Source organism: Pogona vitticeps, chromosome 4 (genome assembly GCF_051106095.1).
Source record: "Pogona vitticeps strain Pit_001003342236 chromosome 4, PviZW2.1, whole genome shotgun sequence".
NCBI lineage: Eukaryota > Metazoa > Chordata > Lepidosauria > Squamata > Agamidae > Pogona > Pogona vitticeps.
This window is the reverse complement of record NC_135786.1, coordinates 81,490,418-81,516,564: the sequence shown is the minus strand read 5'-3', so window position 1 is coordinate 81,516,564 and position 26,147 is coordinate 81,490,418. Positions and strand designations below refer to the sequence as shown.

Sequence of the window (26,147 nt, the reverse complement as noted above, 5' to 3'; positions counted from 1 at the left end):
AGTCATGGCAACTGGACTTCTTCCTTATTAGGTTGAAACGTTTTGCTACTCATCCAAGTAGCTTCTTCTGTCTGAGGAGAGTTGGTAGGAGACCCCGATATATCCTCCTGTGGATATCAAGTCCAGTTGCCATGACTCAACTTCCAGACTGCACTACATTCTTCCAGATGTGGTTCTTGGCCACTTTCCCTCTTTATCCGATTGCCCTGTTCCTTCTTCACACAGCTGATAATACCCGCTTCCCACTCTTGGATGCATTTCTTAGCATGGTGAAGGGGGTTGAGTGTGTCAGGGGAACTGAGAGAAATGCTGTCAAACGGCTAGACTCTATGGCAGGTAGACTCCTGACAGTCAGCCAAGGAGTGATCAGAGCTAAACCACCAGACTAAGATGCATCCAACCCTCTTCAGGATTAACCACTGCACCAGCAAAAGAGAGCAGATAGTTCCAATGGTGAGCAAAATCCCAAATTTTATGCATTTCTCCTTACTTTTTTGATTGGTCTACTAAAGGTACTGATTGAGTGAATGAATCAGTGAGCTGGGTACCTGGCTGCAGAGCCAGGGGTCAGGGGTTCGATCCTCCATTTTGCTTCCTGGGGAAAAAAAACTACCTGTGTGGCCTTAGGCCAATTACTCTACTCCAGAATGACTTCAGAAGAAGAGAATGGTAAACCACTTCTGAGTAGTCTACATCTAAAAAACGCTGGAAAGTATCTCCATAAGTCAGAAGTTGACTGCACAATATTATTAAATATCAACTTAATATGGTTTTTAGACTTGCTTTATTTGTTAACACAGTTCTCTGTATATTACTGTTCCCGTTAATGTTTACAATTTAAATAACGATGTGTTTGCTATACATGAAGGAAAAAATAGGATACTGTAGAAATATAGCAAAATTTAATATTTTTGTGTATTTTCAGGTTCTATTCTTATCTATACCAGTCAGTGCTTTGGATTAAAATATAAATCACTCCTGTTCTTTTGTAGACATGCATTCAGCAGCAAGGCAATCAGCCTCATACTTTTTCTTCAGACCTTTCAGGTATATTTGCAAGCTGTCTGGATCAAGTCGAGAGTTGCGAGCAGTCTGAACCAACCTATTTGCTAAATGATATATAGCTCTCTGCTTTAATGTTTCAGGAGAACTTCTTTGTTGCTGCTGTTATTTAAAAAGACAAATACATACTAACATTTAAATGGATACAACACACATTACTGCAAGTTTATACAGACTGTTTTATAATTTCAACTAGTATTATACTCTAATAAGTTCAAAGAAAAGTTCATCTGTTCTTATACAGCATGCAGAAGTTGTTATTTCCCAACTTTTTGAGATGCAAAAGATACTTTTTTTTGTTTTGGAAAGAAAAGTATGCACATTTTCAATCAACAGTGCCCCTATATTAGATGTTACTGATGTGCACCAACCTACCCTGCTTCCTAAGAAACTCTGGAAATGAGCAGCCAGATGTGGTCTCAAGGTTTGGTGTTGCATACTAATGAATCCCAGTGATATGTATTATCTCCAGTTTAGTCTATGTAAGCATTATAGGTAAAAGCACAATAGAAATAAACAGTTTTAAAAAGACAAAAATGTGGTAGCACTTTAAAGACTAACTTCAATATTTTAATGTGAACTGGTTCATGAAAGCACACGTTAAAAAATATAAAAGTTAATCTTTAAGGTTCCACCATTTTTTGGAGTCTTTTTAAATTTCTGTTTTGCTTTTACCTATAAACGTATTATTTCCATAAAACTGAGATGCCCTTATGAGGGCTAGCTCTCCATTAGCAAGGTGAGGCAATTGCCTCAGACATCAGGATGGTGAGGTGGGCAACATGCACACACAAACACACCTAACAAGGCACTTATCACTGAAGCCTCAGTTCCTCTTTGCATCCTTCCTTCCCCCACCACCCTTACTGCGTAGAACATTATCCCTTGTACTTTTTCTACTACTACAATGCTGGATACAACCAATTACTGTGTCCTGTTACTTAGAATGATGATGACAAGAATCTGAATCCCAGCCTTCTTAATGGTGGCATCCATAATGTAAAACAATTTGAAATCAGAAGTCAATCAGGCTACACCTTTGCTGGCATTCACAGAAAAAACTAATATTAGTATCAGGTTTTAATATTTTAGAATGGCTCATGATGAATGGATCTCAGTTTCCTTTTATTTGTAGACTTCCTCACATAACAGTGATTTTTATTTTACTGTTAATATATACTATATTCTGTTTTAATTTTTTGTTATAATTATTGTTTTATTCCCATTACAACAGCTTTGATGACTGCCAGTCCATTTCTGGGCACAATTCAGAATGCCTGTGTTTGACTAATAAAGCTCTAAACAATTTGGCTTTCGACTAGTTAAAAGACCACATTTTCCTTTATGAGCCTTCCTGCGCTCATAATTATCAGAGAAGGCCTTCCTCTCAGTCCTGCCACTCTCACAGGTACATCTGGTGAGGGCATAAGGGCTTTCTCTGTCACTGCTCCCAAGCTGTGGAACTCCCTCCCATGGGACGTCTGGCTGACCCCCACCCCACCCCCTTTCCTCTCCTTCCTCAGGCAGGCAAAGACTTTCTCTTCAGGCAGACTTTTTCTCAGTGATTGGTTGCCTAAGTTAAACTGCTGGTTTTTTTTGTTTATAATGTTTGTTTTTTAATATTGTAAGCCATCTCAGGTCCTCTTGAGGAGATATTAAATAGTTTTAATAATAATACTAATGCTGCTGCTACTACTACTTGTATTAATAGTAATAGCAGTAGTAGTAGTCATACTGCAAACTGCTTCAATAGTTATTCTGTTGTCTGAGAATGCAGAAGAGAGAGACAGAACATTTTGAAAGAACTTACTTTCAAGTAAATCTATTTTGGATCACCATATGAGACTAAGAGGTATACTGTAATGTATTGGATCTCTATATTACTACTACATACCGATGTCTGTCTACCAATAAAAGTTACTATTTCCTTGGCATCCAGTATTATTGATGATGGGAGAGAGGAAACTTCTGCAGTTTTCAGCCCTAAGTATGAAGCACGATAAACAGTTCTTTACTGTTCAAGTTAGAGAATTTTACATTCAGTCAAAATATTAATCTATCCTAATATTGGAGTAATACTAGTTAAAATATCAGGACTGTATCACAAGCTCACATATATTCTCCAGTTCAAATCCTTGCCTCCTTTCCTCTATCAGCTTTAAACTTAATTTATTACTACACTAATATCAGTGTTAACTGGTCATGGTCAACATTATAGGTAACATTTACACAGATTTAATTCTAAACCAAAAGTGAGGAATCTCTTTCAACTTGAGCCCCAAATTCAGTTTTAGAGGAGTTCTTGTGTGTTATGTCGGTGATGGAAAGGGCCAAGGAAAAAACGGGGGGGGGGGGGGAGGAGGGAATACCAGCATATTTAAGTTCAAAGTTTATCATCAGTAGCTAAACTTTAGAAGAGGTATTTCAAACTTTTAGAATATGAAAAAAAAATCTTCAATGAGTGAGAGATCATCAAAAGATGGTGTCACGGGGAAGAATAAGTGGCCATCTGGGGAAGTCCACAGAGCCAGAAGGGTAAATTCGTCCCCATGGCCTGAGGCTTTCTACCTCTGCCCTAAATCATAGCTAAGGCTGTGAAGGGATGGTGGAATTCATTTGGGAGGCAGATGGAACAAGAGAGTGCATGATTAGATGCCCCGGTATTTTAACGACAGCCAAGAGATCAGCATTAGACCTGCATCAAATTTCTTTCTTTTTACAATAAAGGTATTCTAATATTACTTTTCCTTTATCCATTCCATTTTTGAATATGGCAATTTGCTTGAAAGCAATTTAATTTATAAATCTCAGAGGCTTCTGGAATGGAGTAGGGGACTATCTCACCCCCCAAATTTGTACATAAGCTATGGAGTAACAGCACATGCTCAGATGACACATTCATAGTAATGTTCAGATGCTGCTAGTTTTTCACCAACTTTTATTATATTTCTGTGCAATAGCCTAGAAAAAAGAATTCTTCATTGAAAAAAAAAATAAAGGGAGTGTGAACACTGCTACCTAATACAATTACCAGTTTGTTGTTCTTGCATTTCATTTCCATCTGACACTATTGCGAACATTTTTCTGTCTGCACCCATCTGTATAATATATCTATCAACTAAAGATAACACTCCATCTATCTGGTGAAATTGTTGGTCCCCTAAGACTCATTGTTACGGTAACCTTCCTTTCTGTCTTCACTATTATAACTCAACTACTACTCAAACACAGAAGCAAGAATGAAATGAAGTGGAACATCTTGAAAAACAGAGAGGTTGAAGACAGCAGCCATAATCTGTAACAGTGAATAGATGATACAAATCTTAATTAATTGCTCCTAGAAACAAACACAAACGTATAGTCTTAAATACAACAAGGGCCGAATTCAACTGGCGCTGCAGTGTGGGCAGGGCAAAATCTCCTCCTCCTGATACCTTTTGGAACTGGCTGAAAACCAATTCTGGAGGGCATCCCAGCCTTTAGAACACATCTTTGTAATACATGGAAGGCTGCAATGGAAAAAGAGATTGTTCCTCCCTTGGTTCCACTGTATTCCACTATTTGGTTAGCTAATATCCAGCACTAGATTGCAGTCAAGGAATAAGAGGCACACGACCCCATATACTGGATGGGATCTCACATGAAGACTATGTCTTACAAGTCTGCATGGGTTGACCCCAGCCTTTTTAGATCAAACTTTTTTGTTTCCCTGTTTCAATTCTTTATAAAGCATGCTGCTTAAATGAATGTCTTGTTAATTATATTACATTCTAATTAACAATACTGTACATTACCATAGTTACTTTCCTCTGTATGTCCTTTGGAAAGCATATAGGTATAAGTAATTTTCTCCCTAATCCCAGAACTGTTTCTCACATGCTGCACTTCAAAGTAAGTGTTTTCCACATTAGGATATAAGGTATCAAGTTGGCATAATTCTAAAAAATGAGTAGCAAAGAGTGTAAAAGCCTAAAATATGAAACAATAAATTAAACATAAATTATTGGAATAAAGAGAAAGAAAAAGCAAGTAAAACAAAATACAGTGGAACCTCAACTTACAAACTTAATTCGTAAGTTGAAACATTCGTAGGTTGAAGCAAAATTCCCCATAGGAATGCACTGAAAACCATTTAATCCATTCTGGCTGTTTTTCGTTCTTATGTAGAGGCATTAGTTCCCATAGGAACTAATGCAAAGTTGGTTAATCTGTACTCTACCACTAGGGGGAGAATTTTTTTCCTTTTTCTTCTTTTGACCTAACATGAACTTAGGTCAATAAAAGGGCAGGAAAGGAGGGGGGAGGGAACACCTTTTAAACAGAGCACGTTTTTCTTTCGCAAGTTGAAGCAACATTTTGTAGATAGAGCAGTTCGTAAGTCGAAATGATCACAAGTAGGGACGTTTGTAAGTCGAGGTTCCACTGTAGTCAGATGCTTATTGATTAAAATAGTAATATTACCTTTAGATTGAGAAGATATTCACAGACTGCGTAACATATGCCAATGCCTTCTTCAGGACTAGTACCTCTGCCAAGTTCATCAATTATGATAAGTGATCTGTCATTAGCATTTTGTATGATATACGTTATCTAGAGAAAAAAACATCAAATTTCATTACGAACACTAAATGTGAAGATAAAATCTGTTAATAGGAATTGTCATTTCCTCTCCAAAACCCAAGCTATGAAATTCACTTTAGTAATGTTTAACCAGCTGACATTTAAAAACTGAACATTCATCAACACAAATAGTTTGCTCAAAATACTCTGTATGTGCACAGCAGTTTGAATTATGCACGTATTTCATGTGCACACAAAAATTCTCCTAACTTCTGTGATGAGAGCAGGCCAATTAAGAATACTGAGAATTGTTTTTAAAAGTGTGGCTAATAAAAACTAGCCTGTTGGATACCTCAGTGAGTTACCGTATGTACCTAGCTGAGGAGCCGGAGGTTTCAAGTTTGACTCTCCACTGTGCTCCACAAGAGAACAGCCAGCCTGTGTAGCCCTGGTCAACTTACAATCCCAGAGAACCCTCAAGTGACAGTGAAATTATGAATGGCAACCCATCTGACCCATCCTTTCTGTCTTGACAGCTCCGTGAATTAAGTATGTAGTTGCAGATCTAGAGGTTGGGGGTTCAGTTCTCCAGTGTCTCCCAGGGGAACAGGCAGCCTATATCGCCTTAGACAAGCTGCAAAATTCCAGAATGCCTTCAAAAGAAGATAATGATTATTTACTTCTGAATATTCTCCACCGAGCTAACTGGATAGCTCAGTCAATAAGGTATCTGGCTGCAGAGCCAGAGGCTGGGAGTTCAATTTCCCAATGTGCATCCTAAAAGAGCTAGTCTGTGTGGCCTGGGAAAAGTTACACAGTCCTAGAAGTGCTCCCAGAAGGAGGGAATGGTAAACTACCTCTGAGTACTCTTTACATAGAAAACCCTGAAAAAGGGCACCATAAGGTGGAAGTGACTTGATGGTACACAATTAGGGTACCCAGTGTGGTGTAGTGGATAGAGCAAAGAGTGGAATCCAGTGGAACCAAGGGAGGAACAATCTCTTTTTCCATTGCAGCCTTCCATGTACCTCTGAAAAACTACTATGAAGAGCCCAGAAACTCTGAGGGGAGGCAAGAGAAGTTTCAAGAGGACTGATGGAAAATTTCTCTCTTCCAGTGGGAGCTTATGTTAGATTACAGTCCCTTCAGCAAACAAAAAGGATCCTTTTGTGTTCTGTTCTTTGGAACAATTCTCCTAAGTTCAGAACAGCAGACATATCTTGTCTATTGAAAATTGTTTCCTGAAGAAAAGTAGGAAAGTTCCTACTATCTGTTGTAAGCCATGGCTTTGCAAAATGGTAACTCTAAGAGCCAACTGTGTCTTCAAGATCAGGATGAGACTTTACATTTATTGATTGATTAGATTAGATTTATATCTCTCTTTTCTCTCTGAACTAGGACCGAAGATTAAACAAGATGTAGATAAAAATAGATTTAAAAACAAGTGCAGATCAGATATAAAAGATGGTTCTATTAAAATGTAATTACAGTGGACCCTTGACTTACAGACGGCTTGACTTACAGACTTTTTGAGTTACAGACTTCTCTGGCTGCAAAATTTAGGTTTGACTTGCAGCCTGAGAATTGACTTACAGACCAGAAAAAAACCAAAATGGAACAAAAACGGCCTGTTACGGGATTAATCGGTTTTCAATGGACTGTAGGTCAATGGAGACTTGACCTACAGACTTTTTGACTTGAGAACCGCCTTCCAATACGGATTAAGTTCTCAAGTCAAGACCCCGCAGTAAATGTCAAAACATTAATTTTTTAAAAAATCACAGCACAAATCTATTGAAATCCCTTCGTCAGTAGCTGCACAGTTGCCAAGGTGTGCCAGGAAAACCGCTTTTGTCCGACAGTTGAAAGATAACAGGTAGGAGGCTAGCAATATAGTAACCATGAAGAGCAACTGCAAAATGCAATATATGACCCTTCAAGTTAAATTGTTTTGCACAATATAAAAAACAGAGACTTAGATCCTAACTACAGAGAACAGACTGGTGCTTGTGGAGTAAGGCTTTCCTGCCTTTTTCCTCCTGCAATCTCTTATTGGCCAAACAAACTTCTGGATTTCACTGGGAAGTCTTGAATGGCCAGCAACATCAGATTAGGGGACTGCAAGAAATTAGCAGAAATCAGGATTTTTTCCTTGTACAATCTGAGGTGCTTTCTATTTCCTTCTGAGTTATGTTTGCATTCCAGCCACAGTACTGTATATTGTTGTTGTTATGTGCCATTGACTATGTATGGGGCGACATATTTATCAATATACTTGAGAAAGGGAAACAATACAGATGCATTTCTTGACTAACCCACTTATTCCAGCCCAGAGGGCTGTACACATGGGCAAACTGAACATATAGCTTAAAAACTGGCACATGAACAGTTGAGGCTAGGAAGGCACCGGTCTGCCATTGAAGAAACAACCTATGGTGCGCATGCATAGATCTACCGAGTTTTAGCCTATTAGTCTCATCTTTGCCACACAGGGAGAAAAACAGAAGCAGAGGTCCTTTAATATTTACAAGTGAGCAAAAATGTAGAAACCCATAAGCCAATTAAATATTAATCAAGGACGCTGACAAAACAATCACGAAGCACTGCTGAATACCTCTTTCATCTCTTGCATGAATGTTGATGAATTTGTTTCTATATCATCATCCATACCTATTCTAGTAAATATTTGCTCAGCAATCCTAAAAGAAGAATATTCTGCTGACACAAACGATCCTGTAGATTAAAGAAAAGGGCAAATAAATGTTAGGAGATATTAACATTACTGCAAATTAATGGTAGCTCTGTTGAATTCTTTTTAAAATGTTAAAAAAGGGACATCTTGTTATGACTTCCATACTTTTTTCCTTGTATCTAATTATTGTATCAGAAATATCTAATGTGATGTGACTTATTTACTATGCTTGTGCATACGCTTTGATAGAATTGTTTTAATAACAATGTGGATTGCCACAGAGTTTGTTTTTCAGTGACTGAATGAGTTTTATCTAAGAAAATAGCCTTTTACTATAGGGAAATTGTTTTCTTTGTATCTTTGAACTACAGAGCTTCATTTCTATGACATTTAAACAGAAGCTATTATTTTATTAGAATCAGTGTTTCTTTTAATATAAAGTATTATTTACATATATGGAGTAGAGAAATTTGTAATACAGAAGGCTGTTATTTTTGAAATATACAAACACGTAATTTTTATATATACTTCAAGTTTATTTTATATTTTTGGTTTTTGGTTACTCAACTTACTGCTTGCTAAATAAACCCTTTAAGGAAGAAAAGGATCCATTCCTGAACCTTTAAGACAAAATAATAAAAGATATCCAGGAATGAAGAATTAAATATAACAAGGTACAATATCTTCTGAGACAATAAATAAATTCCTTGTCAGATGTGTGAAGGACACAAACCCATAAGTCTCTCCTAATGAGCCTGCAGATCAGCAGCTTTATAGAGGACTGTAGCGGAATGCAAAAAGGTCATGTCATTCCAGCCTGTCCATCACAGCAGCTCAAGGGGAGGGGCTACGGATAGAGCAGGAGGGGCGGAGCCAGAGAGAGACAGAGAGTTAGGAACTGGGAGAGACAGTTAGAATTAGAGAGAGTTAGGAACACTTGGAGATGTGGAATGAGAGTTAGGGTTTAGGGGAACGAAGGAGAGGGTTAGTGAATTGAGAGATATTGATTGACAGCAAACTTGATCCAATACGTATTAACACCTGAAACAGTTCATATGTGATTTACCCGTTGATTTGTTTGACAATAAAAGAATAATTAATTAAAACTCTGCTTCCTAAGTTCTATAACCCTTAGTGTTGGCAGCACCTGTGACATAAATTGGTATTAGGAGAATACCTGGTGGCAGTGTGAAGGGCGTGTACCTTTGTGAGGTCCAAATAAATAGGGGCAACAAAGGGTAGTTTGCCACAAGGACATTCAGATTTTCCCTTCTGGAAACTGATAACTAGCTCACTAGAAAACAATACAGCTTTAAATAAGCTCTGCTTACCAATTTGTGCCATAATCTGAGAAAGGGCTATCTGCTTTAAGTAGGTTGACTTTCCACTCATATTTGGTCCTGTAACAATAACAAAATTACTTCCTTCTGTGATATAAGTATTGTTGGCAACTGGTTTCTCAAAAGATATTTTCTCAAGAACTGGATGCCATCCTTGCTTTATTGCTAATGTGTCAGTAAACTCAGGACGCACTGAAATAAGAAAGATAACAAGATGGTAGAATATTGGAATTGTTGTTAACAAAAATATTGTAATCCAAATTTGGTCAAACATACAGCATCATTTAACTTCCAACTAACAGAACACATAAAAACATATGAAGTGGTGCTTCTTTAAGTCATCTGGAAGACATCTATTTTATTGTCAATGCACTACATGTGTGCAGTGAAATTGAATGAGCCTTTATTGGTACAACCACACAAAGCACAAAAAACACAGAATACATTCAGACCACAGAATACATCTCCAGCCTTATAAACAAATCCCCAACCCCAGGAATACTGGGGCTAGGCACACATTTCCACCGGTATGTACATATTGCATGTTGCACTGGCACTGAGTCTGGCACTAGTCATGGTGTTATGTGGCATTTAGAAGTCTGACAGCCCATGAATAGAAGCTATTTTTCAGCCTATTTGCCTGATTGGCTATGCTTCTAAATCTCTTGCCCGATGGTAGAAGTATGAAGAAGTGCTGTCTCGGGTGAAAGTCATCCCTAAGGATTTTACTTACTCTGTTGAGACAGCGGGACCTGATGATTTTCTCCAGTGGGATTATGGGCAACCCACGATTTTTTGTGCTATGCTCATCTTTATTTGTTTGTTTATTTATTATTTTTCTTTTTTTTGAAAAACATTTTATTGAATTAATACACTACAAAACATACAGCTTACATCATTGAAAACACCAACAAAAAAGCCCTCCTACTAATCTAAACCCTCCCCTCTTTGGAATCAGAGACTCCAGCTTCGTTTGACTCCTTGTTCTCTCCACCTGGGTTCCCAGTGTGAACTGAATACATATGATAAGGAAATTGGGTGGTAACACATACCCGTATTTTTCGCTCCATAAGACGCACCTTTCCATAAGACGCACCAATTTTTTAGGAGAAGAAAACAGGAAAATATAATCTGTTTTCTTCGCTCCATAAGACGCACAGACTTTCCACCTCCCCTGTTTTGTGGGAAAAAAGTGCGTCTTATGGTGCGAAAAATACGGTATATAATCAAATTTGCCCTAACCTCCTGTCCTCCTCTGGGCCCAGGCATATATTAGTTTCCAGCTGTATTTTACATAGCCTCTTGGTTGTTCCCGCAATGCTTCTGAGAGTGTGTCTAGTTCTATTACGTCCCATAGCTTCTTTAACAACTCTTCTATCATTGGAGTTTCTTCACTTTTCCATTTTTGGGCCCAGAGTAATCTGGCTGCTGTATTACATTGTGAGTATTACAATAATGCCCTTTCAGGTTTTATATCTAATTTTTGCTGAGTAATTTCTTTCACTATTTCCCACACCTGTGTCCAATATCTTTTGACTTTTTCGCATGTCCACCACATATGATAATAAGTCCTTGATTTTTTTACACTTCCAACACATATTGCTGTTACACTCTGATATTTTTGCCAATCTTACAGGTGTATAGTGCCATCTATAAAACATTTTGAGGATATTTTCCCTAAAGTTTACTGGTTTAATCATCTTATAACTTTCTTTCCACATCTTAGTCCAGTCATCAATATCGATGTTATATCCAAATTTTTTTGCCCATTTTACCATCATCTCCTTCATCCTCTCATCCTCCAAATCATACTCCAATACATACATACATACTTTATTGTTACAGCATCAAGCCATACAAAATTGAATACAAAACTTCAAAGACTGGCATGCACTACAAAGAGCCATACCATACATATAAAAAGTAAAATATCTAAAACAGCAAATATAGCAATGTAAGACCAAGGTCTGAGGGTTTAGCTGTCTATTCTGGCTGCTATAGCATGCTGCCCAAAATTTCGCTACCAGTTCTGTAGTAGTCCGATTTTGGTCGATTAACAATTGATTACGGTAGTCTGAATCCGATTGACCTGCCATATCTTTTAAGAGAGGTATAATATATTTTCCTCGAATCTTATTATGCCTGTTACATCTGAGCATCATATGCTCGATAGATTCTATCTCGTCAGAGCCACAAGGGCAAAATCTCTGTTCCCTCGGGATTTTCTTAAATCTGCCTTCCAACACTGCAGAAGGGAAAACCTCATATCTAGCCAGAGTAAAGGCTTTCCTAAACTTATACGTCTCAAGCTGTGATAGGTAGGCCATAGGGAGCGGACGATTTTATGCATGCCTATTGCTCTAAAATTGGGGCATCTACTGAGATTTACCTGTCTCTCCATATCCATTATTCTCTGTTTAAGGGCTGATTTTGCTTCATCCCATTGCATGCTTAATATTGCTTGAGGAGAGAAGCCCGTTACTTGCAATTTATTTAGGACCGCATTTAACCACCATGATTGAAAATTGTTCTCTAGGAGTAGATGAGTTAATCCCTGTAATTGAAAGTTTATTTTAAGCCAGTACTGAAGGAAGACTAATACAATTTTGGTTACCATTGTTAGCGAGCTGGTCTCCAAACAAATTTGTACATTTGTTAAGCATCTTGGAATTTCAAGTATTGCTCTAAGGAATTTAGACTGAACCCGCTCTATTGGGTCAAAACTGCTGCGTGGAGGCCCCATAAAGGTGCCACAGAGCATATGGCTGACCAGCTTTGCCTGAAAGAGTTTTTTGGGTTGCTGGAATATAACGACCCCCTTTTGAATAGTAGAACCTTAGGATGGTGTTTGCTGTTTTTTCCCCTTGGGTGGCTGCATACTGTATATGGGCAATTCTGTCCTCAGCAGGGCCATACCTAGATATTTAAAACAGGAAACCTGTTCAAGAGATTGCGCATTTAATCCAATACCTTTTCTTTTGTCTTCTACCAAAGGCCATAATTTTTGTCTTTTGATAATTTATTTCTAATTTGCAAAAGCTTTCACGGCCGGGATCTAATGGTTGTTGTGGGTTTTTCGGGCTCTTTGGCCGTGTTACGAAGAACAACTTTCAGAACACGGCCAAAGGGCCCTTCTTTCTGCAGAAGTCTGCAAATTTCTTAAGGGCTCTCTTTAGGCCGATTGGCATACTCCAATAAATATGTATACTTTTTAAATTATTTTCTCATCAGTGTATATCCACAGTTTATCCACCTGAACTTTGCCCTCAAAGAAACCCACAGTTTTATCTTTTTTGTATCTTGATTCTAATTTCACCATTGACCACCAATCAGTGGCTACACCCAATTTTTTTTAACTTGTTTATCCTTTATATTTTGTTCTTTAATAATAGATTTTCATATGCAGTCAGTGCTCCTTTCTGGTTCAACACTTTCAGCGTAAACGCTTCTATAGGCACCACCCACAATGGAATTTTCTTAATATTTGTGCTTGAAATTTTTGCCATACTATCCCTAAAGCCTTTCTGAGGATATGTTCTCCAAAATGTGAATGTTCCTTATGTTTCCCATACCATACATATGCATGCCATCCCATTTTTAGATCATGTCCCTCCAATTTCATAAGTCTTTGATTTTCGAGAGTTATCCATTCTTTTATCCAGGTCATAGCACAAGCCATGTGATATACAGTGGGGTCTTGACTTGAGAACCTAATCCGTATTGGAAGGCGGTTCTCAAGTCAAAAAGTTCTCAAGTCAAATCTGCATTTCCCATAGGAATGCACTGAAAACCATTTGATCCGTATCTGCTCTTTTCCGTCCATAGAAACTAATGGGAAGCTGCTATTCCGCCTTCGACCACTAGAGGGGGATATTTTGTTTCTTTTTTTCTTAGGTCAAGAAAGGTTCAGGGAAGGCAGGGAAAATACAGTCCAGGCAGTACCAGGCAGTCCAAAGACTGTCTCCCAATCCACTCTCTAAACACTGGAAGGAGTGAGGAAGCAGACAGGCACCCTTTTCACTGGCCAACAGTTAACTGAAAGTTCACATTTTGCACTTTCCCTGCCTCCCACGTGGGTTTTTTTCAGTTCTTAACTCAAATCTAAGTACTTAAGTCAAGTCAATATTTTCCTATGAGAGCGGTTCTTAAGTCAAAATGTTCTTAACTCAAGCCGTTCTTAAGTCAAGACCCCACTGTAGTAACCAATTTAGTAATCCCGCCCCCCTTTCTTTCAGATCTTGCAACAATTTAAGTTTTATTCTCAGTTTCTTAGGCTTCCAGATAAAATTTGATGTCAAGCTATCCAGGTCCTTAAAATACTTAAAGTTCAATAGTATTGGTAGATTTTGAAATAGGAATAATAGTTTTGGTAAAATCATCATTTTATTGTTGATATTCTTCCCATAAATGAGAGTTGTAATTTGCTCCATTCTTCAAGATTTTTCTGAATTTCTTTCTGTATTGCTAGATAATTTTCTTTCATTAAATTGCTTGGTTTTTTGGTGGCGACAACTCCTAAATATGTAGTTTTTTTCACCGTCTCAAAATTGGAGTTCCTTGCTAATTTTTCCACATCTTTTCTTTATATTTTTCATAATAAATTTTGTTTTTTTGATAATTTATTTTAAATCCAGCTGCCTGTCCAAATTCTTTTATGACTCTCAATAACTCTTCCAAATTTTCCAAGGGATTTTCTAGTATTATCGCTAAGTCGTCCGGGTACGTTTGCACCTTAAATTCTTCTCCTCTGATTTTAAGTCCTTTAATTGCCTCACTATCTCTAATCTGTCTGTTCAGAATTTCCAATATTAAGTTAAATAATAGGGGGGATAGCGGGCATCCCTGTCTTGTGCCTTGTCCAATCTGTATATTTTCAGTTACATTACCATTAATGTTTATCTTGGCTACTTGCTTAGTATATATTGCATTAATTGTTTGTAGAAATGTTCCTTGAAAGCCCATTCTCTTTAGTTGTGACAACATAAACTCCCAAATACCCCGCCCATCTAGACAGATGTCACTCTTGGCGGCTAACAATAAAAATAGAATAAAAACAGTATAATAAAATTAAAAGCAACAATAATAATATAGTTCAAGATGGGAAAAAATAAAAAATAATCAAGTGATGACAGGAGGGAAAGCCTGCCTAAAGTGCCAGGTCTTAAGTTGGCTCTTAAAAACACCCAATGAGGGAGCCAGACAGATCTCTGAGGGGAGATTGTTTCAAAGGAAAGGGGCCACTGCCGAGAATGCCCGGTTTCTTGTTCTTTCTCTCCGGGCCTCCCTTGGTGTTAGGCCCCTCAACCGCTCTTCCTGGCTAGAACGAGTGATTTGGGTAAATCTAGGTGGGAGGAGGCATTCCACTAGATATCAAGTTCCTCTGTAGTGCCTTCTTGTCCACAGTTGTTAAGCCGGCGTACCATACCATGACACAGTATGTGAAGACGCTTTCTATCTTTGACTGGCAGAAAGACATCATCAACCGCTATGCCACCTAATTTTTCCATAAGACTCTTAGGAAATGGACTCCCTGTTGGGCCTTCCCGACCACCGGGAATGTGTTGCTTTTCTAGGTGAGGTCCTGGCTGAGGTGCACTCCCAGGAATTTGAAGGAGGAAACCCTCTCCACGCTGCCCCCCTTGATATAGAGTGGGGCTGGTTCCTGTCTTGCTTCCGGAAGTCCAACACCATCTCCTTAGTCTTACTGGTGTTTAGGTGCAGATTGTTTTCTTTCCTTCATATCTGTATCCTTCCTGCCAGTGAACTTTGCTTTGGGACTGCTTAGCAGAAGATAAACTTGGGCTTGATTTGCAAGTCTGACTGGCCAGTCTCACAACGGGGGTGATTGTTGTAGGTGGGTAAAAATGGGGTAATTGCAGGGAATGCAAATTTTATTTAACATCTAGTTTGACTCTTAAGAATTCGCATGCTGATGCAGGCATACTTTAATTGGGCTGTTAAATAAGGTTAGGTGGTATTCACTGATTTACAGTTGGAGGGGTAAACTGCTCATACTTTAGTAAAGATTTTTTAAATCAAAGATTTTTGAAGGTTACTTACCATAGTCAGAAAGTGTGCAAGCATGGGCAAATGACTGCAACATATCCAGCATGGACACAGTGTCAGAAAGTTTGTACAGGCAATGAATATGTTCGTAGATTTCACTTAGTAGTTTACATACTATCCTGCAAACACATAGCATCAGAGTATATTTTACTATTCAAAGAAATTTACAAAAGAAATTGGTAAGAACTTCATTCCTTGATAACTGTGTAAACTATCATATGCATTATCAAACTATTTTTATTAAATATACTATGTATGCAAAATTACTCACTTTAAACAAATTAATTAAAATTATAGAATATTTTGAGATGGGTTTTTTGAAAAGGATGCATTGGTACTGAATTTTAGTTACCATTATTAAAATCTGATTCTAGGAACCTGTAAAGAAACTGGAAAATAAAGGGATGATGGTTTCATTCCCTTTGAAAATTAGGCTTGTTGGCTGGTGCTGGGATGGATAAACCAGAAGAGAGGGGGAGAAATTCCCTATTGAGATCTATCTAGTTGAGCATCTTTATCAGTGTGAGAATGAATTTCTTGGATTTCTGTTCTCAAGTAGAAGCAAAATTTAGCAAATGGAGCTGTTCTTAAGTTGGATTGTTCTTAAGTTTGGACGTTCTTAAGTAGAGACCCCACTGTATTAAGAAAGGGGCTGAACATAAAACTGTCAGTATAGTTATGACTTTATATTAAACCACTGTGTGGTGAGATCTGGGATAATAAGTTTGGCCCAACTTCAAAAAATATTGTGGAATTAAAAAAGAAAATGACGGCCAAAATGATGAAGAAATCAGAATATCTTCCTTACAAGGAGAGGCTGAAGTACTTGGGAGTTTTTTATTTAAAAAAAGAGAGAGAGAGAAGTACAGAGAGAAGTGACGGAGATTTATATAACCATGTACAGTGTAGAAAATGTGACTAGAGGAAAACTGTTCTCCTTCAAGAACATAGGCCTTAAAAATGCCTAGCAGCAAATTCAGAATACAGAATGTGTTATTAATTTATGGAATTCATAGCCACATTGTGTGGGGTGGCTGTTCAAATTTCATAGCTCTAGAAGAATATTAGATCAACTATTGACAGTGCTTGTATCAATAATTATTATGCATATTCACAAGCAGTATCTCTGGAACATAACACAACAGGGCTTCCACTGTCATGTGGACATAGGTTCAGTTTTCCCTTCAGGTATTTTACAGATATTTGTTAGTAAGCGCAGGCTGATTTGGGATTCAGGCCCAATATCTCTTTCCTGATCCTCACATTTAACTTATCTATCTCACAAACAAGTGATACCAAGATGAAAAAGGGTCATTTTAAGGTGATTCTTAATTTCAAAGTTGAACTGTGGGCAATAACTGATTTCTTTGATATATGGTGCTGTTGAGAGATCATAGTGTTTTCTGGAAAAGACCAGATCAACCGTGTGTAACAGATATTGCATTATTTGTTTATATTCAGCAGCCATTTTGTGTCTAGTTATCAAGAGAGAAATAATAAGCATAAAGATGACAGCACCCGAAATAGAAGTAGCAGTAAGAAATCTCAAAACTTGCTTCGAGTAAGAAGCTTGATCCAAAAATCCACAAGTCTTTGTCATTAAAATTAATTGTTCCTTCTATACAGTGAAGAATTAACATATTTGGGAAATGTTCTTACAAGTAAGTCATGTGATAAATTTCTCTCAAGGACTCCTGACATCTTTCATTCATTTTCATTAAATCTGGTGATGTAAAGCTATATACGTTTTTCATTTTAGTGATCTGTAAGGGAAATTAAAACCAAACATTAAAATATACTATAGAAGCACAAATAAAATTTATTTCAGAAAATTGCAAGAGTGATTGCAAGCATGAGAAAAAACTTTACAAAATATCAAAACAGAAAATATTACTATGTAGTGATAATACTATTCCCCATTCATGATGGGGAAGTGACCAAAAAGTCCGTGGGCAAAACCTCGTGCCAACAGCTTCTGTTCAGGTCAGGCCAATACTATTCTACAAATTGACAAGAAAAAAGATGCCCCATCCTTTATCAAGGAAAGCATGGAATACCAGTAGTGCAGCTATGTCCAGATTGATGCATAAAATGAATTTTAAAAAGGGGAAAGGACAAGTAAAAAACAGACAAAACAAAATGAGCTTATTAACGTATTCCTATGCCTTCATGCTACTCAGTCAAAAATGAAAATGGCACGTGAAGAGTCTGTCTTCAGGGCATGTGTATTACACTCAGGAGATGTCCTCTGCTGCCAAAAGCATTTAAAGAGAAGCAGGAGAATGTTCCAAAGAGTGTTCTGAACAGGCAAAAATGATTCCTTAAGTGTAGCTGCACTAGTCCCACAAATATTAGAAAATGGTCATCTATTAATGATAAATACTCTTATGTTTTAAATATCCTACAATTACCTCAGAATTTCATAGCTTTAACAATAAAAACAATATCAATTATCTTTTTTCTGATTCTCAACTGAGGATGGAATAAATGCTCACAATTTATTTATTTATTTATTTATTTATTTATTTATTTATTTATTTATTTATTTATTTATTTATTTATGTACTGCCCATCTAGAACGTGTCTACTCTGGGTGGTTATTCTTGTTCTCAATAAAATATTCTTGTTCTCAATAAAATGGGTGTCTCAGCACCTCGGTGAAAAAAACAGGCAACTGCTGTGAGACTGATTCACTCCTATATAAGTGAAAACAAACTGGCTCTTTTTTTATCAGCAGTGATATTAGCAAATACTCTGTTTTCTGCACAGAGATGTTGTTCTTTGGAAAACACTTGTACTGCGCATAAAAACTTTGCATTTTGTACAAAATACAACTTCTTGGCACCAAATCTTTCCTTGAGCCCGTCACAAGAAACAGACTACATAAAACCTCTTACAACCAAGGTTGAAAATGTCAAGTGAAGAATGAGATTCCTCTTTTCAACCTGAATGTCAGTGGCCAGTTTGTTGCCACAGTTCTGCTGCTCACAGTTTAAAAAGTCTAAATTCAAACGCTTCTTGCCTACTATGATATTCTCTAAAATATATCTAAAAATTGATATATTTTCCTTTGGTATCTTTTTTCCCCAGCTAATCCCACCAAAATTTCCATTTCTGACATCAGTGTGTACCTGTTCCACTCTAACTTATCCTCTTGAACATGGATTCATTAAACTATACATTTAGTTCAGAACATATAGCTTCATTACTGCCTTGTAGAAGAATACCCTGTATTACCCAATCCCTACTCAAAAAACATTTCTTACTGTACCAAAGAAGAATCTTTGTGCATTTTCCAGTACCCAGAGGTAATAGAAAAGATAAAGAAAGAATGGTTAGAATTATGGAAAATAAATGAAGCAGGAGGTACGAAATTATGCTTGTTGTGGGACACGAAATCAATTTCAAGAGGAATAACAATAAGGGAATCCTGTAAACTGAAAAAAAATTAAGGAGATAAATGTGAAAAAACTGGAAGGAGAATTGAGAATTTTGGAAAGCAAGGTTTTTTTAGAAAGAGATAGAAGGATATTGGGAGAATTTCAGGCAAAGAGAAAGGAACTAGAAAACTTAGAGATAGAGAAAATTCAGAGTGATTTGATATGTATAAAGAGGATTATTTTTGAATTTAGCAATAAAAACTCAAAATTATTAGCTAGAATGTGCAAAAATAGAAGATTAAAAAACACAATTGTAATTAAAGATAGAACAGGCAAGAGATTGGAAGATAAATGTAAGATTTTTCTAGAATTTTATCAGAAATTATATAAAGGAAACAAAGAACTGAAAGAGAATATAGAAAATTATATAAATGAGAATTTAAAAATTAAATTACTAGAATGTGATAAAAGAATATTAGAAGAAGAGATTAAAGAAAAAGAAATTGCTGAAGTCATTAATGAACTGAGAAATGGTAAAACACCAGGCCCTGATGGATTGGGTCCAGAATATTATAAACATCTTTGTTCCATTTTGATACCGAAGCTAAAAATGTTTTATAATAAAATATTGGAAGGAGAGACAATGCCACCTTCTTGGAAACACTCATTAACAATTCTTATTCCAAAACCCAACGAAGATCTAACAGGTCTGGGATCTTATAGACCTATATCTCTAATAAATCAAGATGCTAAAATTTACTGCTATTTTAGCAAATAGATTAAATAAATTTATAGCAAATTATATTAAAGAGGATCAATGTTGCTCTATAAAGAGAAGACAAATGGATAATTAATTAGGTGAGTTTTGAACATTATATATGAGGTAGAAAAGGAAAAAAACAAAGGCAACTGTTTTATCAGTAGACATAGTTAAGGCCTTTGATTGTGTGGAATGGCCAACATTAAAGCTGCTTATAAAGGGCTGGGGATTTGGTAGAAAATGTATTGGGTTTATAGATCAATTATATTCAGATAATACTTCAGAACTAATAGTTAATGATGGTTTAACAGAGCGGATTTTTTCTAGGCCGAGGTACAAGACAAGGCTGTCCACTTTCACCAATATTGTTTTGTATGATTATAGAATTATTAGCTAATGCAATAAGAGATGATGAATTAATTAAAGGATTAGGTAAAAATGATACAAGTAAGATTAATTTATTTGCTGGTGATTCATAATTAACTATTAAACACCCATGAGAAAGTATGGATAAAATTAAAAATTATTTTAAAAACTATGGGGAAATAACAGGATTAACTATTAACTGGCAAAAAACACAAACAATGATGTTTAATTACAATAAATGTGAACAAGAAACATTTATAAATAAATATGGTTTTAAAATGTGTAATTATATTAAATATTTAGGTATAAATATAGTTAAAGTGACTCAAAAATTAAATAAGCAAAATTTTAACACATTAAAAAATGATATTAAAGATAAACTGCAGGAATACTCTAAATTGAAACTATCATGGTTTGGGAGAATCGCTATGATCAAAATGAAAAATATTACCCAAATTAGTTTTTTATTTGGGATGCTCCCAGTACAATTAGAAGAAGATTTTAAGTATTGGCAGGGATTAATTAATGGATTTTGTAATCAAGGTTAAAAAATCAAGAATAAATAAAAGATATTGGTATAAGGCTCAAAAATGGAGGTTTAGGTATTCCTAATATAAAAAAATATTATATAGAGATTCAGCTAAGATTTATTGGTGATATTATATATAACAAAGGAAGGTTAATTTGGTGGGATATGGAATCCTTAGAAATAAATGCAGAAAGATGCCTTCAGGAAGGGAGTAGTAAGTAGAATTTATAACCTAATTTTGGAACAAGAGGTAAAAGATACAGAAACAGAAGGTTTGAAATCAATTTGGGAAAATGATTTAAAAACGGAAATTAAAACAGTGGATTGGACAAAAATTTGGAAGATGAGAGTTTTTAAGATTAATGTCAGTAAGAATAAAGGAATTAATTTTTAAAAAATTAGTTTAAGGTGATATATGACTCCGGTGAAGTTGAATATAATAAATTCAGATTATTCTAAAGCCTGTTGGAAATGTGATGAGGAAATTGGCACATATTATCATATGTGGTGGGAGTGTAAATGGAAACTGATTTTTAAGGAAATATGTGATGTATTTGGAAAAGATATCGAACTGAATTCTAAAATTGTTTTCTTGTCAATTTTTGATGAGATAGAACTTGATTATTGCTCAAAGGAATTGATTTCCAATTTTATGACAAGTGCTAGAATATTAATAGCTAGATTCTGGAAAGATAAAAATGGTACAGTATTAAATTAGAAGATTGATATAATGAAGTATGGGCCATTGTGTAAAATGATAAATTGATTACTGAACTTAAGATGAAAAGATGGGAAAGTTTCAATATTTTTTATGCTATTTGGGATAGATTTAGCAAGGGGAAAGCCTCTTAGCAACAATCAATACAATTTTGGAAAGGAGGTTTGTAATACAGTGGTGCCTCGCTTAATGATAAAAATCCATTCCATGAAAATAGCTGTTAAGCGAAAACATCGTAAAGCGGGAAAAAACCCCATTGAAACGCATTGAAACCCATCCAATACGTTCTAATGGGGTAAATACTCACTGTCCAGCGAAGATCCTCCATGCGGCAGCCATTTTTGCTGCCTGTATAGCGAGGAATCCGTCCCTAAACACAGCGGGGAGCCATTTTTAGTCACCCGGTGGCCATTTTGAAACAGCTGATCAGCTGTTCAAAAAAAGTAGTTTTACGAAGAATCCGTTCCTGAAGCAGGGAACCGATCATCACAAAGCGAAATTCCCCCATTCAGACCATCGTTTTGCGATCACAATTGCAATCGCAAAAAGATTGTCATTAAGTGGTTTTGTCGTAATGCGGGGCAATCGTAAAGCGAGGCACCACTGTATAAGTATTTCTGTGGGTATGGGGGTGCACTGTGTTTTAGATTGTATTAGTAAGTATTTTGTATTCTTGTATTTGTTTTGGAAATTTAAAAAAAATTAAAAAAAGAACCATTGCCACGTTACCACAATGATTACTTAATGTCATCTACAGCAGTGGTCCCCAACCTTGGGCCTCCAGATGTTCTTGGACTTCAACTCCCAGAAATCCTGGGCAGCAGAGGTGGTGGTGAAGGATTCTGGGAGGGGTAGTCCAAGAACATCTGGAGGCCCAAGGTTGAGGACCACTGATCTACAGTGAAGCTGCTACAGAAGAAGCTACAGTGAAGCTGGCTAAGCCTTCATAGGCATAAATTTAAGCAAAGAAGAGCTACACTTCCAAAATTTAAATTCAATTAATTAGCTGCAATATATTTGAGAGTCAACATCTCCAAAATATGTACCTTGGTAAATTCTGAAGGAAGCTGACCACTGTGAATTGCGGCACATTCAGCATTCATCTGAATAAAAAATCCTCGAGCTGAACTAAAACTTGTTTTCAAAGGAAGGTTATACTTTTCTGCAAGCTGTGCTATCATTCCTTAATAGCAAGATATAAAACAGACATATTTTCTAATATCACAAGATCAACTATATTATATGGTCAATAAAATCTGTAATTGATATAGTAAAAGTCTTGACATTTTTACTACAGAATTGATTGAAGGCAAAAGAGATATCAGGAAAATAAGCTAATAAACGTTTGTTGAATTTATTTTAATATTTTTCCTTCAGTCAAAAATGAAATTAAAACAAAACAAAATCAGTTATTAAAGCCTCTCCTCTTGTTGCAGAAAAAAACAACTTAGAGATTAAGACAGCCTATCCAAATAGTAACGAAACTACTCCATGCAGTAAACCCAAGAATATACAGCACTATATAATGTGCATCACAAAGTGAATCTATACATTTTCCTCTATACTAGAGGTCCCCAACCCCCAGTCCGTGACCCGGCAGCAGTCTGTGGCCTATCCAGGACTGGACCACAAACACAGGTCGCGTGCAAGCGCATGAGCCCGTTCCACCTGTGAGCACAGCGTACGCATGCACGTGAGCTCCGCCCCCCTGCGGGCGCGCCACACCCCCCCAACCAGTCCACGGTTGGGAAAAGGTTGAGGACTACTGCTCTATACAGCAATGTTGTAGCAGTAACACAAAACCCACTGCAGCAATGGTTTACATTTTCAGTTACCAGTTTTGTTGCACAAGGTACAATGGTGCCTTGCTTGACAATTGCCTCGCGGGCTGAAGAAGCGCAAGACGATTGTTTTGTGCAATCACTATGGTGCCTCGCAAGACATTTTTTTCTATGGCCGTGCTTTGCAAGACTTTTTTTTTTAGACCGATGCTTCGCAAGACTTTTTTTTTTTTGAGACTGATGCATAGGGAACCTCGCAAGGCGATTTTTTCACAAGACGACGATTTTCGCGGAAGGAATTAAAATTGTCTTGCGAGGCACCACTGTAGCTGCACAACAGGGTAACTGAGGGCACCTGAATCACAAGAATTTTCATGCTAGCAGTATTAAATTGGATTTAGGTTCTCAAAGTTAGGTACATAAACAGCTAAGTACCTGCTATATCATCAACAATCTCAGTATATGTTCTCCGTGCAATGTCAAGAAATTCATTGATATTAGGCTTCACCGCATAGCACTTTTGAGTTCTCATATTCAAACACCCTTTGGTATATCTTGTATCATCATTAATGACAGTTTTAATCTTTTCAAGTATGATTCCAAATCTAGAAAAAATTACGTATTAGATTTTATAACTACATTATATTTACACATGTTGTAATGCTCACATGGTAGAGCCAATATGGCACAGAGTATCAGACTAGGACTAGGACACCAGGGTTCAAATTCCCACTGGGCTATGGGAACATACTGGATTAGAATACTGTACAGGCTGCTTAATGCATCAATGACCCATCGTATTTTCTTTATTATGCAATTTAGTGTAGCAGACAGCATGTCAGCCTGGAACTGAGGAGACCTGGGTTCAAATCCCCATGCAGTTATGAGGGGTAGAAATGATAAATCATTCCTTGCACATTTCACATACCTCATTCTACTGAAGTCACCCTACATTGGAAGCAATTTGATGTTATACACGTATAATAAAAAACATGAGTCCCAAATTCAAAATTATCATCCACTGGATATTCTTAAAATCTCAGTTAAAACACTCTATCCAAAAGTATATTGCATGGCAAACAACTGTCAGTACAATTAAGCAGCCAATGTGTTTCTCAATATTATCATAAAGACTGCTCAGAAATCCTCTACATGAATTATGTTGTAATCCCAACTTCATAGAAATCAATTAACTTACTTTCTGGTACTTATATTTATGTTTCTTTGGTTTAGATCCAAGTAAACAGTTTTTTTAAAGTCACAAAACCTATATTACTGTATAATAAAAGTCATTTTATTACTTACAGTACTATCCGATAAGTATGTTGACAAATGTTATAAATGATTACAATTTACTATTTGCTATTTTAATTGAATGTATCAATTGCATAGGACTGCACTGAATATAGCACTAGTTCAAGGCCCATGGCACTTGTAGTTGTACATTTTCAAGATAGTATCCAACACAGTTTTTCTGTATTGGATACTACAGTATCTTGTAAAAACTGTGCAAGCAAATGCCAGCATAAACTCTCAAACCATTGCTTCCACAATCATTGTGGAATATGCAGTGCAGAACAACTGCACTAGCAGGGACTGTCATACCATTAACATTATTTTGGATCTAGGCCATAGCCCTATTTGTAAATGCATTCAATATCATTGTAATACCAACTGATAAAATGAAACTCAAAACAATTGTTAGTTCAGTTATTTAATCAAGTGAAATCAACCTTTAAAAACAGAGGGAACACAAGGCATAATGTCAAACAATGTCAAAACATTCAAGGTGGGGGATGTTGATTATACAGTACCTGCTGTCTTCCAGAGAACTATAGTAAGCCTTTAACAATGGTGTCTTATAGCTTTTCAAAGTATCCTGTTAAAACCAACATAAAAAGTTCAAATATTCAAACATACACAATTGATACTGGGTTCTACACCTTTCCTTTCCAACACAACCATATACATATCTACTGAGAAATAAAACCTACTGATTTCAGAAAGGGCTTACTCCTAGGTAAGTGATAGGAATGTTATGCCCTAATCATGAGGGAACTGTTCTCTAGTTACAGTGGTGCCCCGCTAGACGCTTACCTCAGTAAACGACAAAATCGTTTGACGATGACTTTTTTTGTGATCACTATTGCGATCACAAAACAATGGTTCCTATGGGGGAAATCCGCTTTACGTTGATTAGGTCCCTGCTTCGCGAACTGTTTGTTCACAAAACGATGATTTTTCCGGCTCCGCAAAATGGCCTCCTTTCCTTCACAAAATGGCTGTTTTCCAGACAGAAGCTTCGGAAGATAGTGATTTTAAACAGCTGATCAGCGATTCTCTATGGCCGATCTTCGCTGGACAACGAGTTATTTCCCCATTGAAATGCATTAACCGGTTTTCAATGCATTCCAATGGGGTTTTTTCCGCATGACAACGATTTCGCTGTACAGCGATTTTAACAGAACGGATTATCGTCGTCATGCGGGGCACCACTGTACTCTGAAACTTCCAATACCTTTGTTGTACTGATTAATGATCATGTGGTTTATATACTAGGGCAAATGTCCCAATAACTTTTAGGATGACCCATTTCTTTCCCCCTATTTGAATTGTTATGGTTAGCTATAACATGGTACTGGTTTATTTCTGCTTCTGCTTCAAGGGGCAATTTAACCCCTTGATTTATATATATATTTAAAATATATGTTTATTGATACATCTATATATCAGGAAGGGGTTTCTGTTCGGGATGGTGTACTCTATTGCACTGGCAGTTCCTGCAAAGTCACATTGCATACAGTGAACAATAGACCACTGTCTACAGAATACGCTTGGCAGTAAGAATGGCAGCTGATGCCTATCCACAGGCTATGAAAAAAATGAAAATAGT

General features: G+C 36.7%; 1 protein-coding gene across 6 annotated transcripts in view; it reads right to left on the bottom strand.

The window, feature by feature from the left end:
- Window positions 1-765: 765 nt before the first annotated feature.
- Window positions 766-26,147, bottom strand: part of MSH4 (mutS homolog 4) — a 78,105-nt gene continuing 52,723 nt past the window's right edge. For 3 of the 6 annotated variants that reach the window (XM_072997813.2, XM_020794668.3, XM_020794666.3), the window contains 11 exons: window positions 25,069-25,133; window positions 23,690-23,859; window positions 22,520-22,656; window positions 17,380-17,483; window positions 15,715-15,839; window positions 9,646-9,846; window positions 8,237-8,355; window positions 5,524-5,652; window positions 4,857-5,031; window positions 2,957-3,045; window positions 766-1,164 (listed from right to left, as the gene is read on the bottom strand). In XM_072997813.2, coding sequence (XP_072853914.2) covers window positions 973-1,164; window positions 2,957-3,045; window positions 4,857-5,031; window positions 5,524-5,652; window positions 8,237-8,355; window positions 9,646-9,846; window positions 15,715-15,839; window positions 17,380-17,483; window positions 22,520-22,656; window positions 23,690-23,859; window positions 25,069-25,133 — 1,506 coding nt within the window. In that variant the 3' untranslated portion in view covers window positions 766-972. Of the gene's footprint in view, window positions 1,165-2,956; window positions 3,046-4,856; window positions 5,032-5,523; window positions 5,653-8,236; window positions 8,356-9,645; window positions 9,847-15,714; window positions 15,840-17,379; window positions 17,484-22,519; window positions 22,657-23,689; window positions 23,860-25,068; window positions 25,134-26,147 lie in introns of those variants that run through there. The other 3 variants (XR_012086456.2, XR_012086455.2, XM_072997812.2) reach the window with 3 other exon arrangements.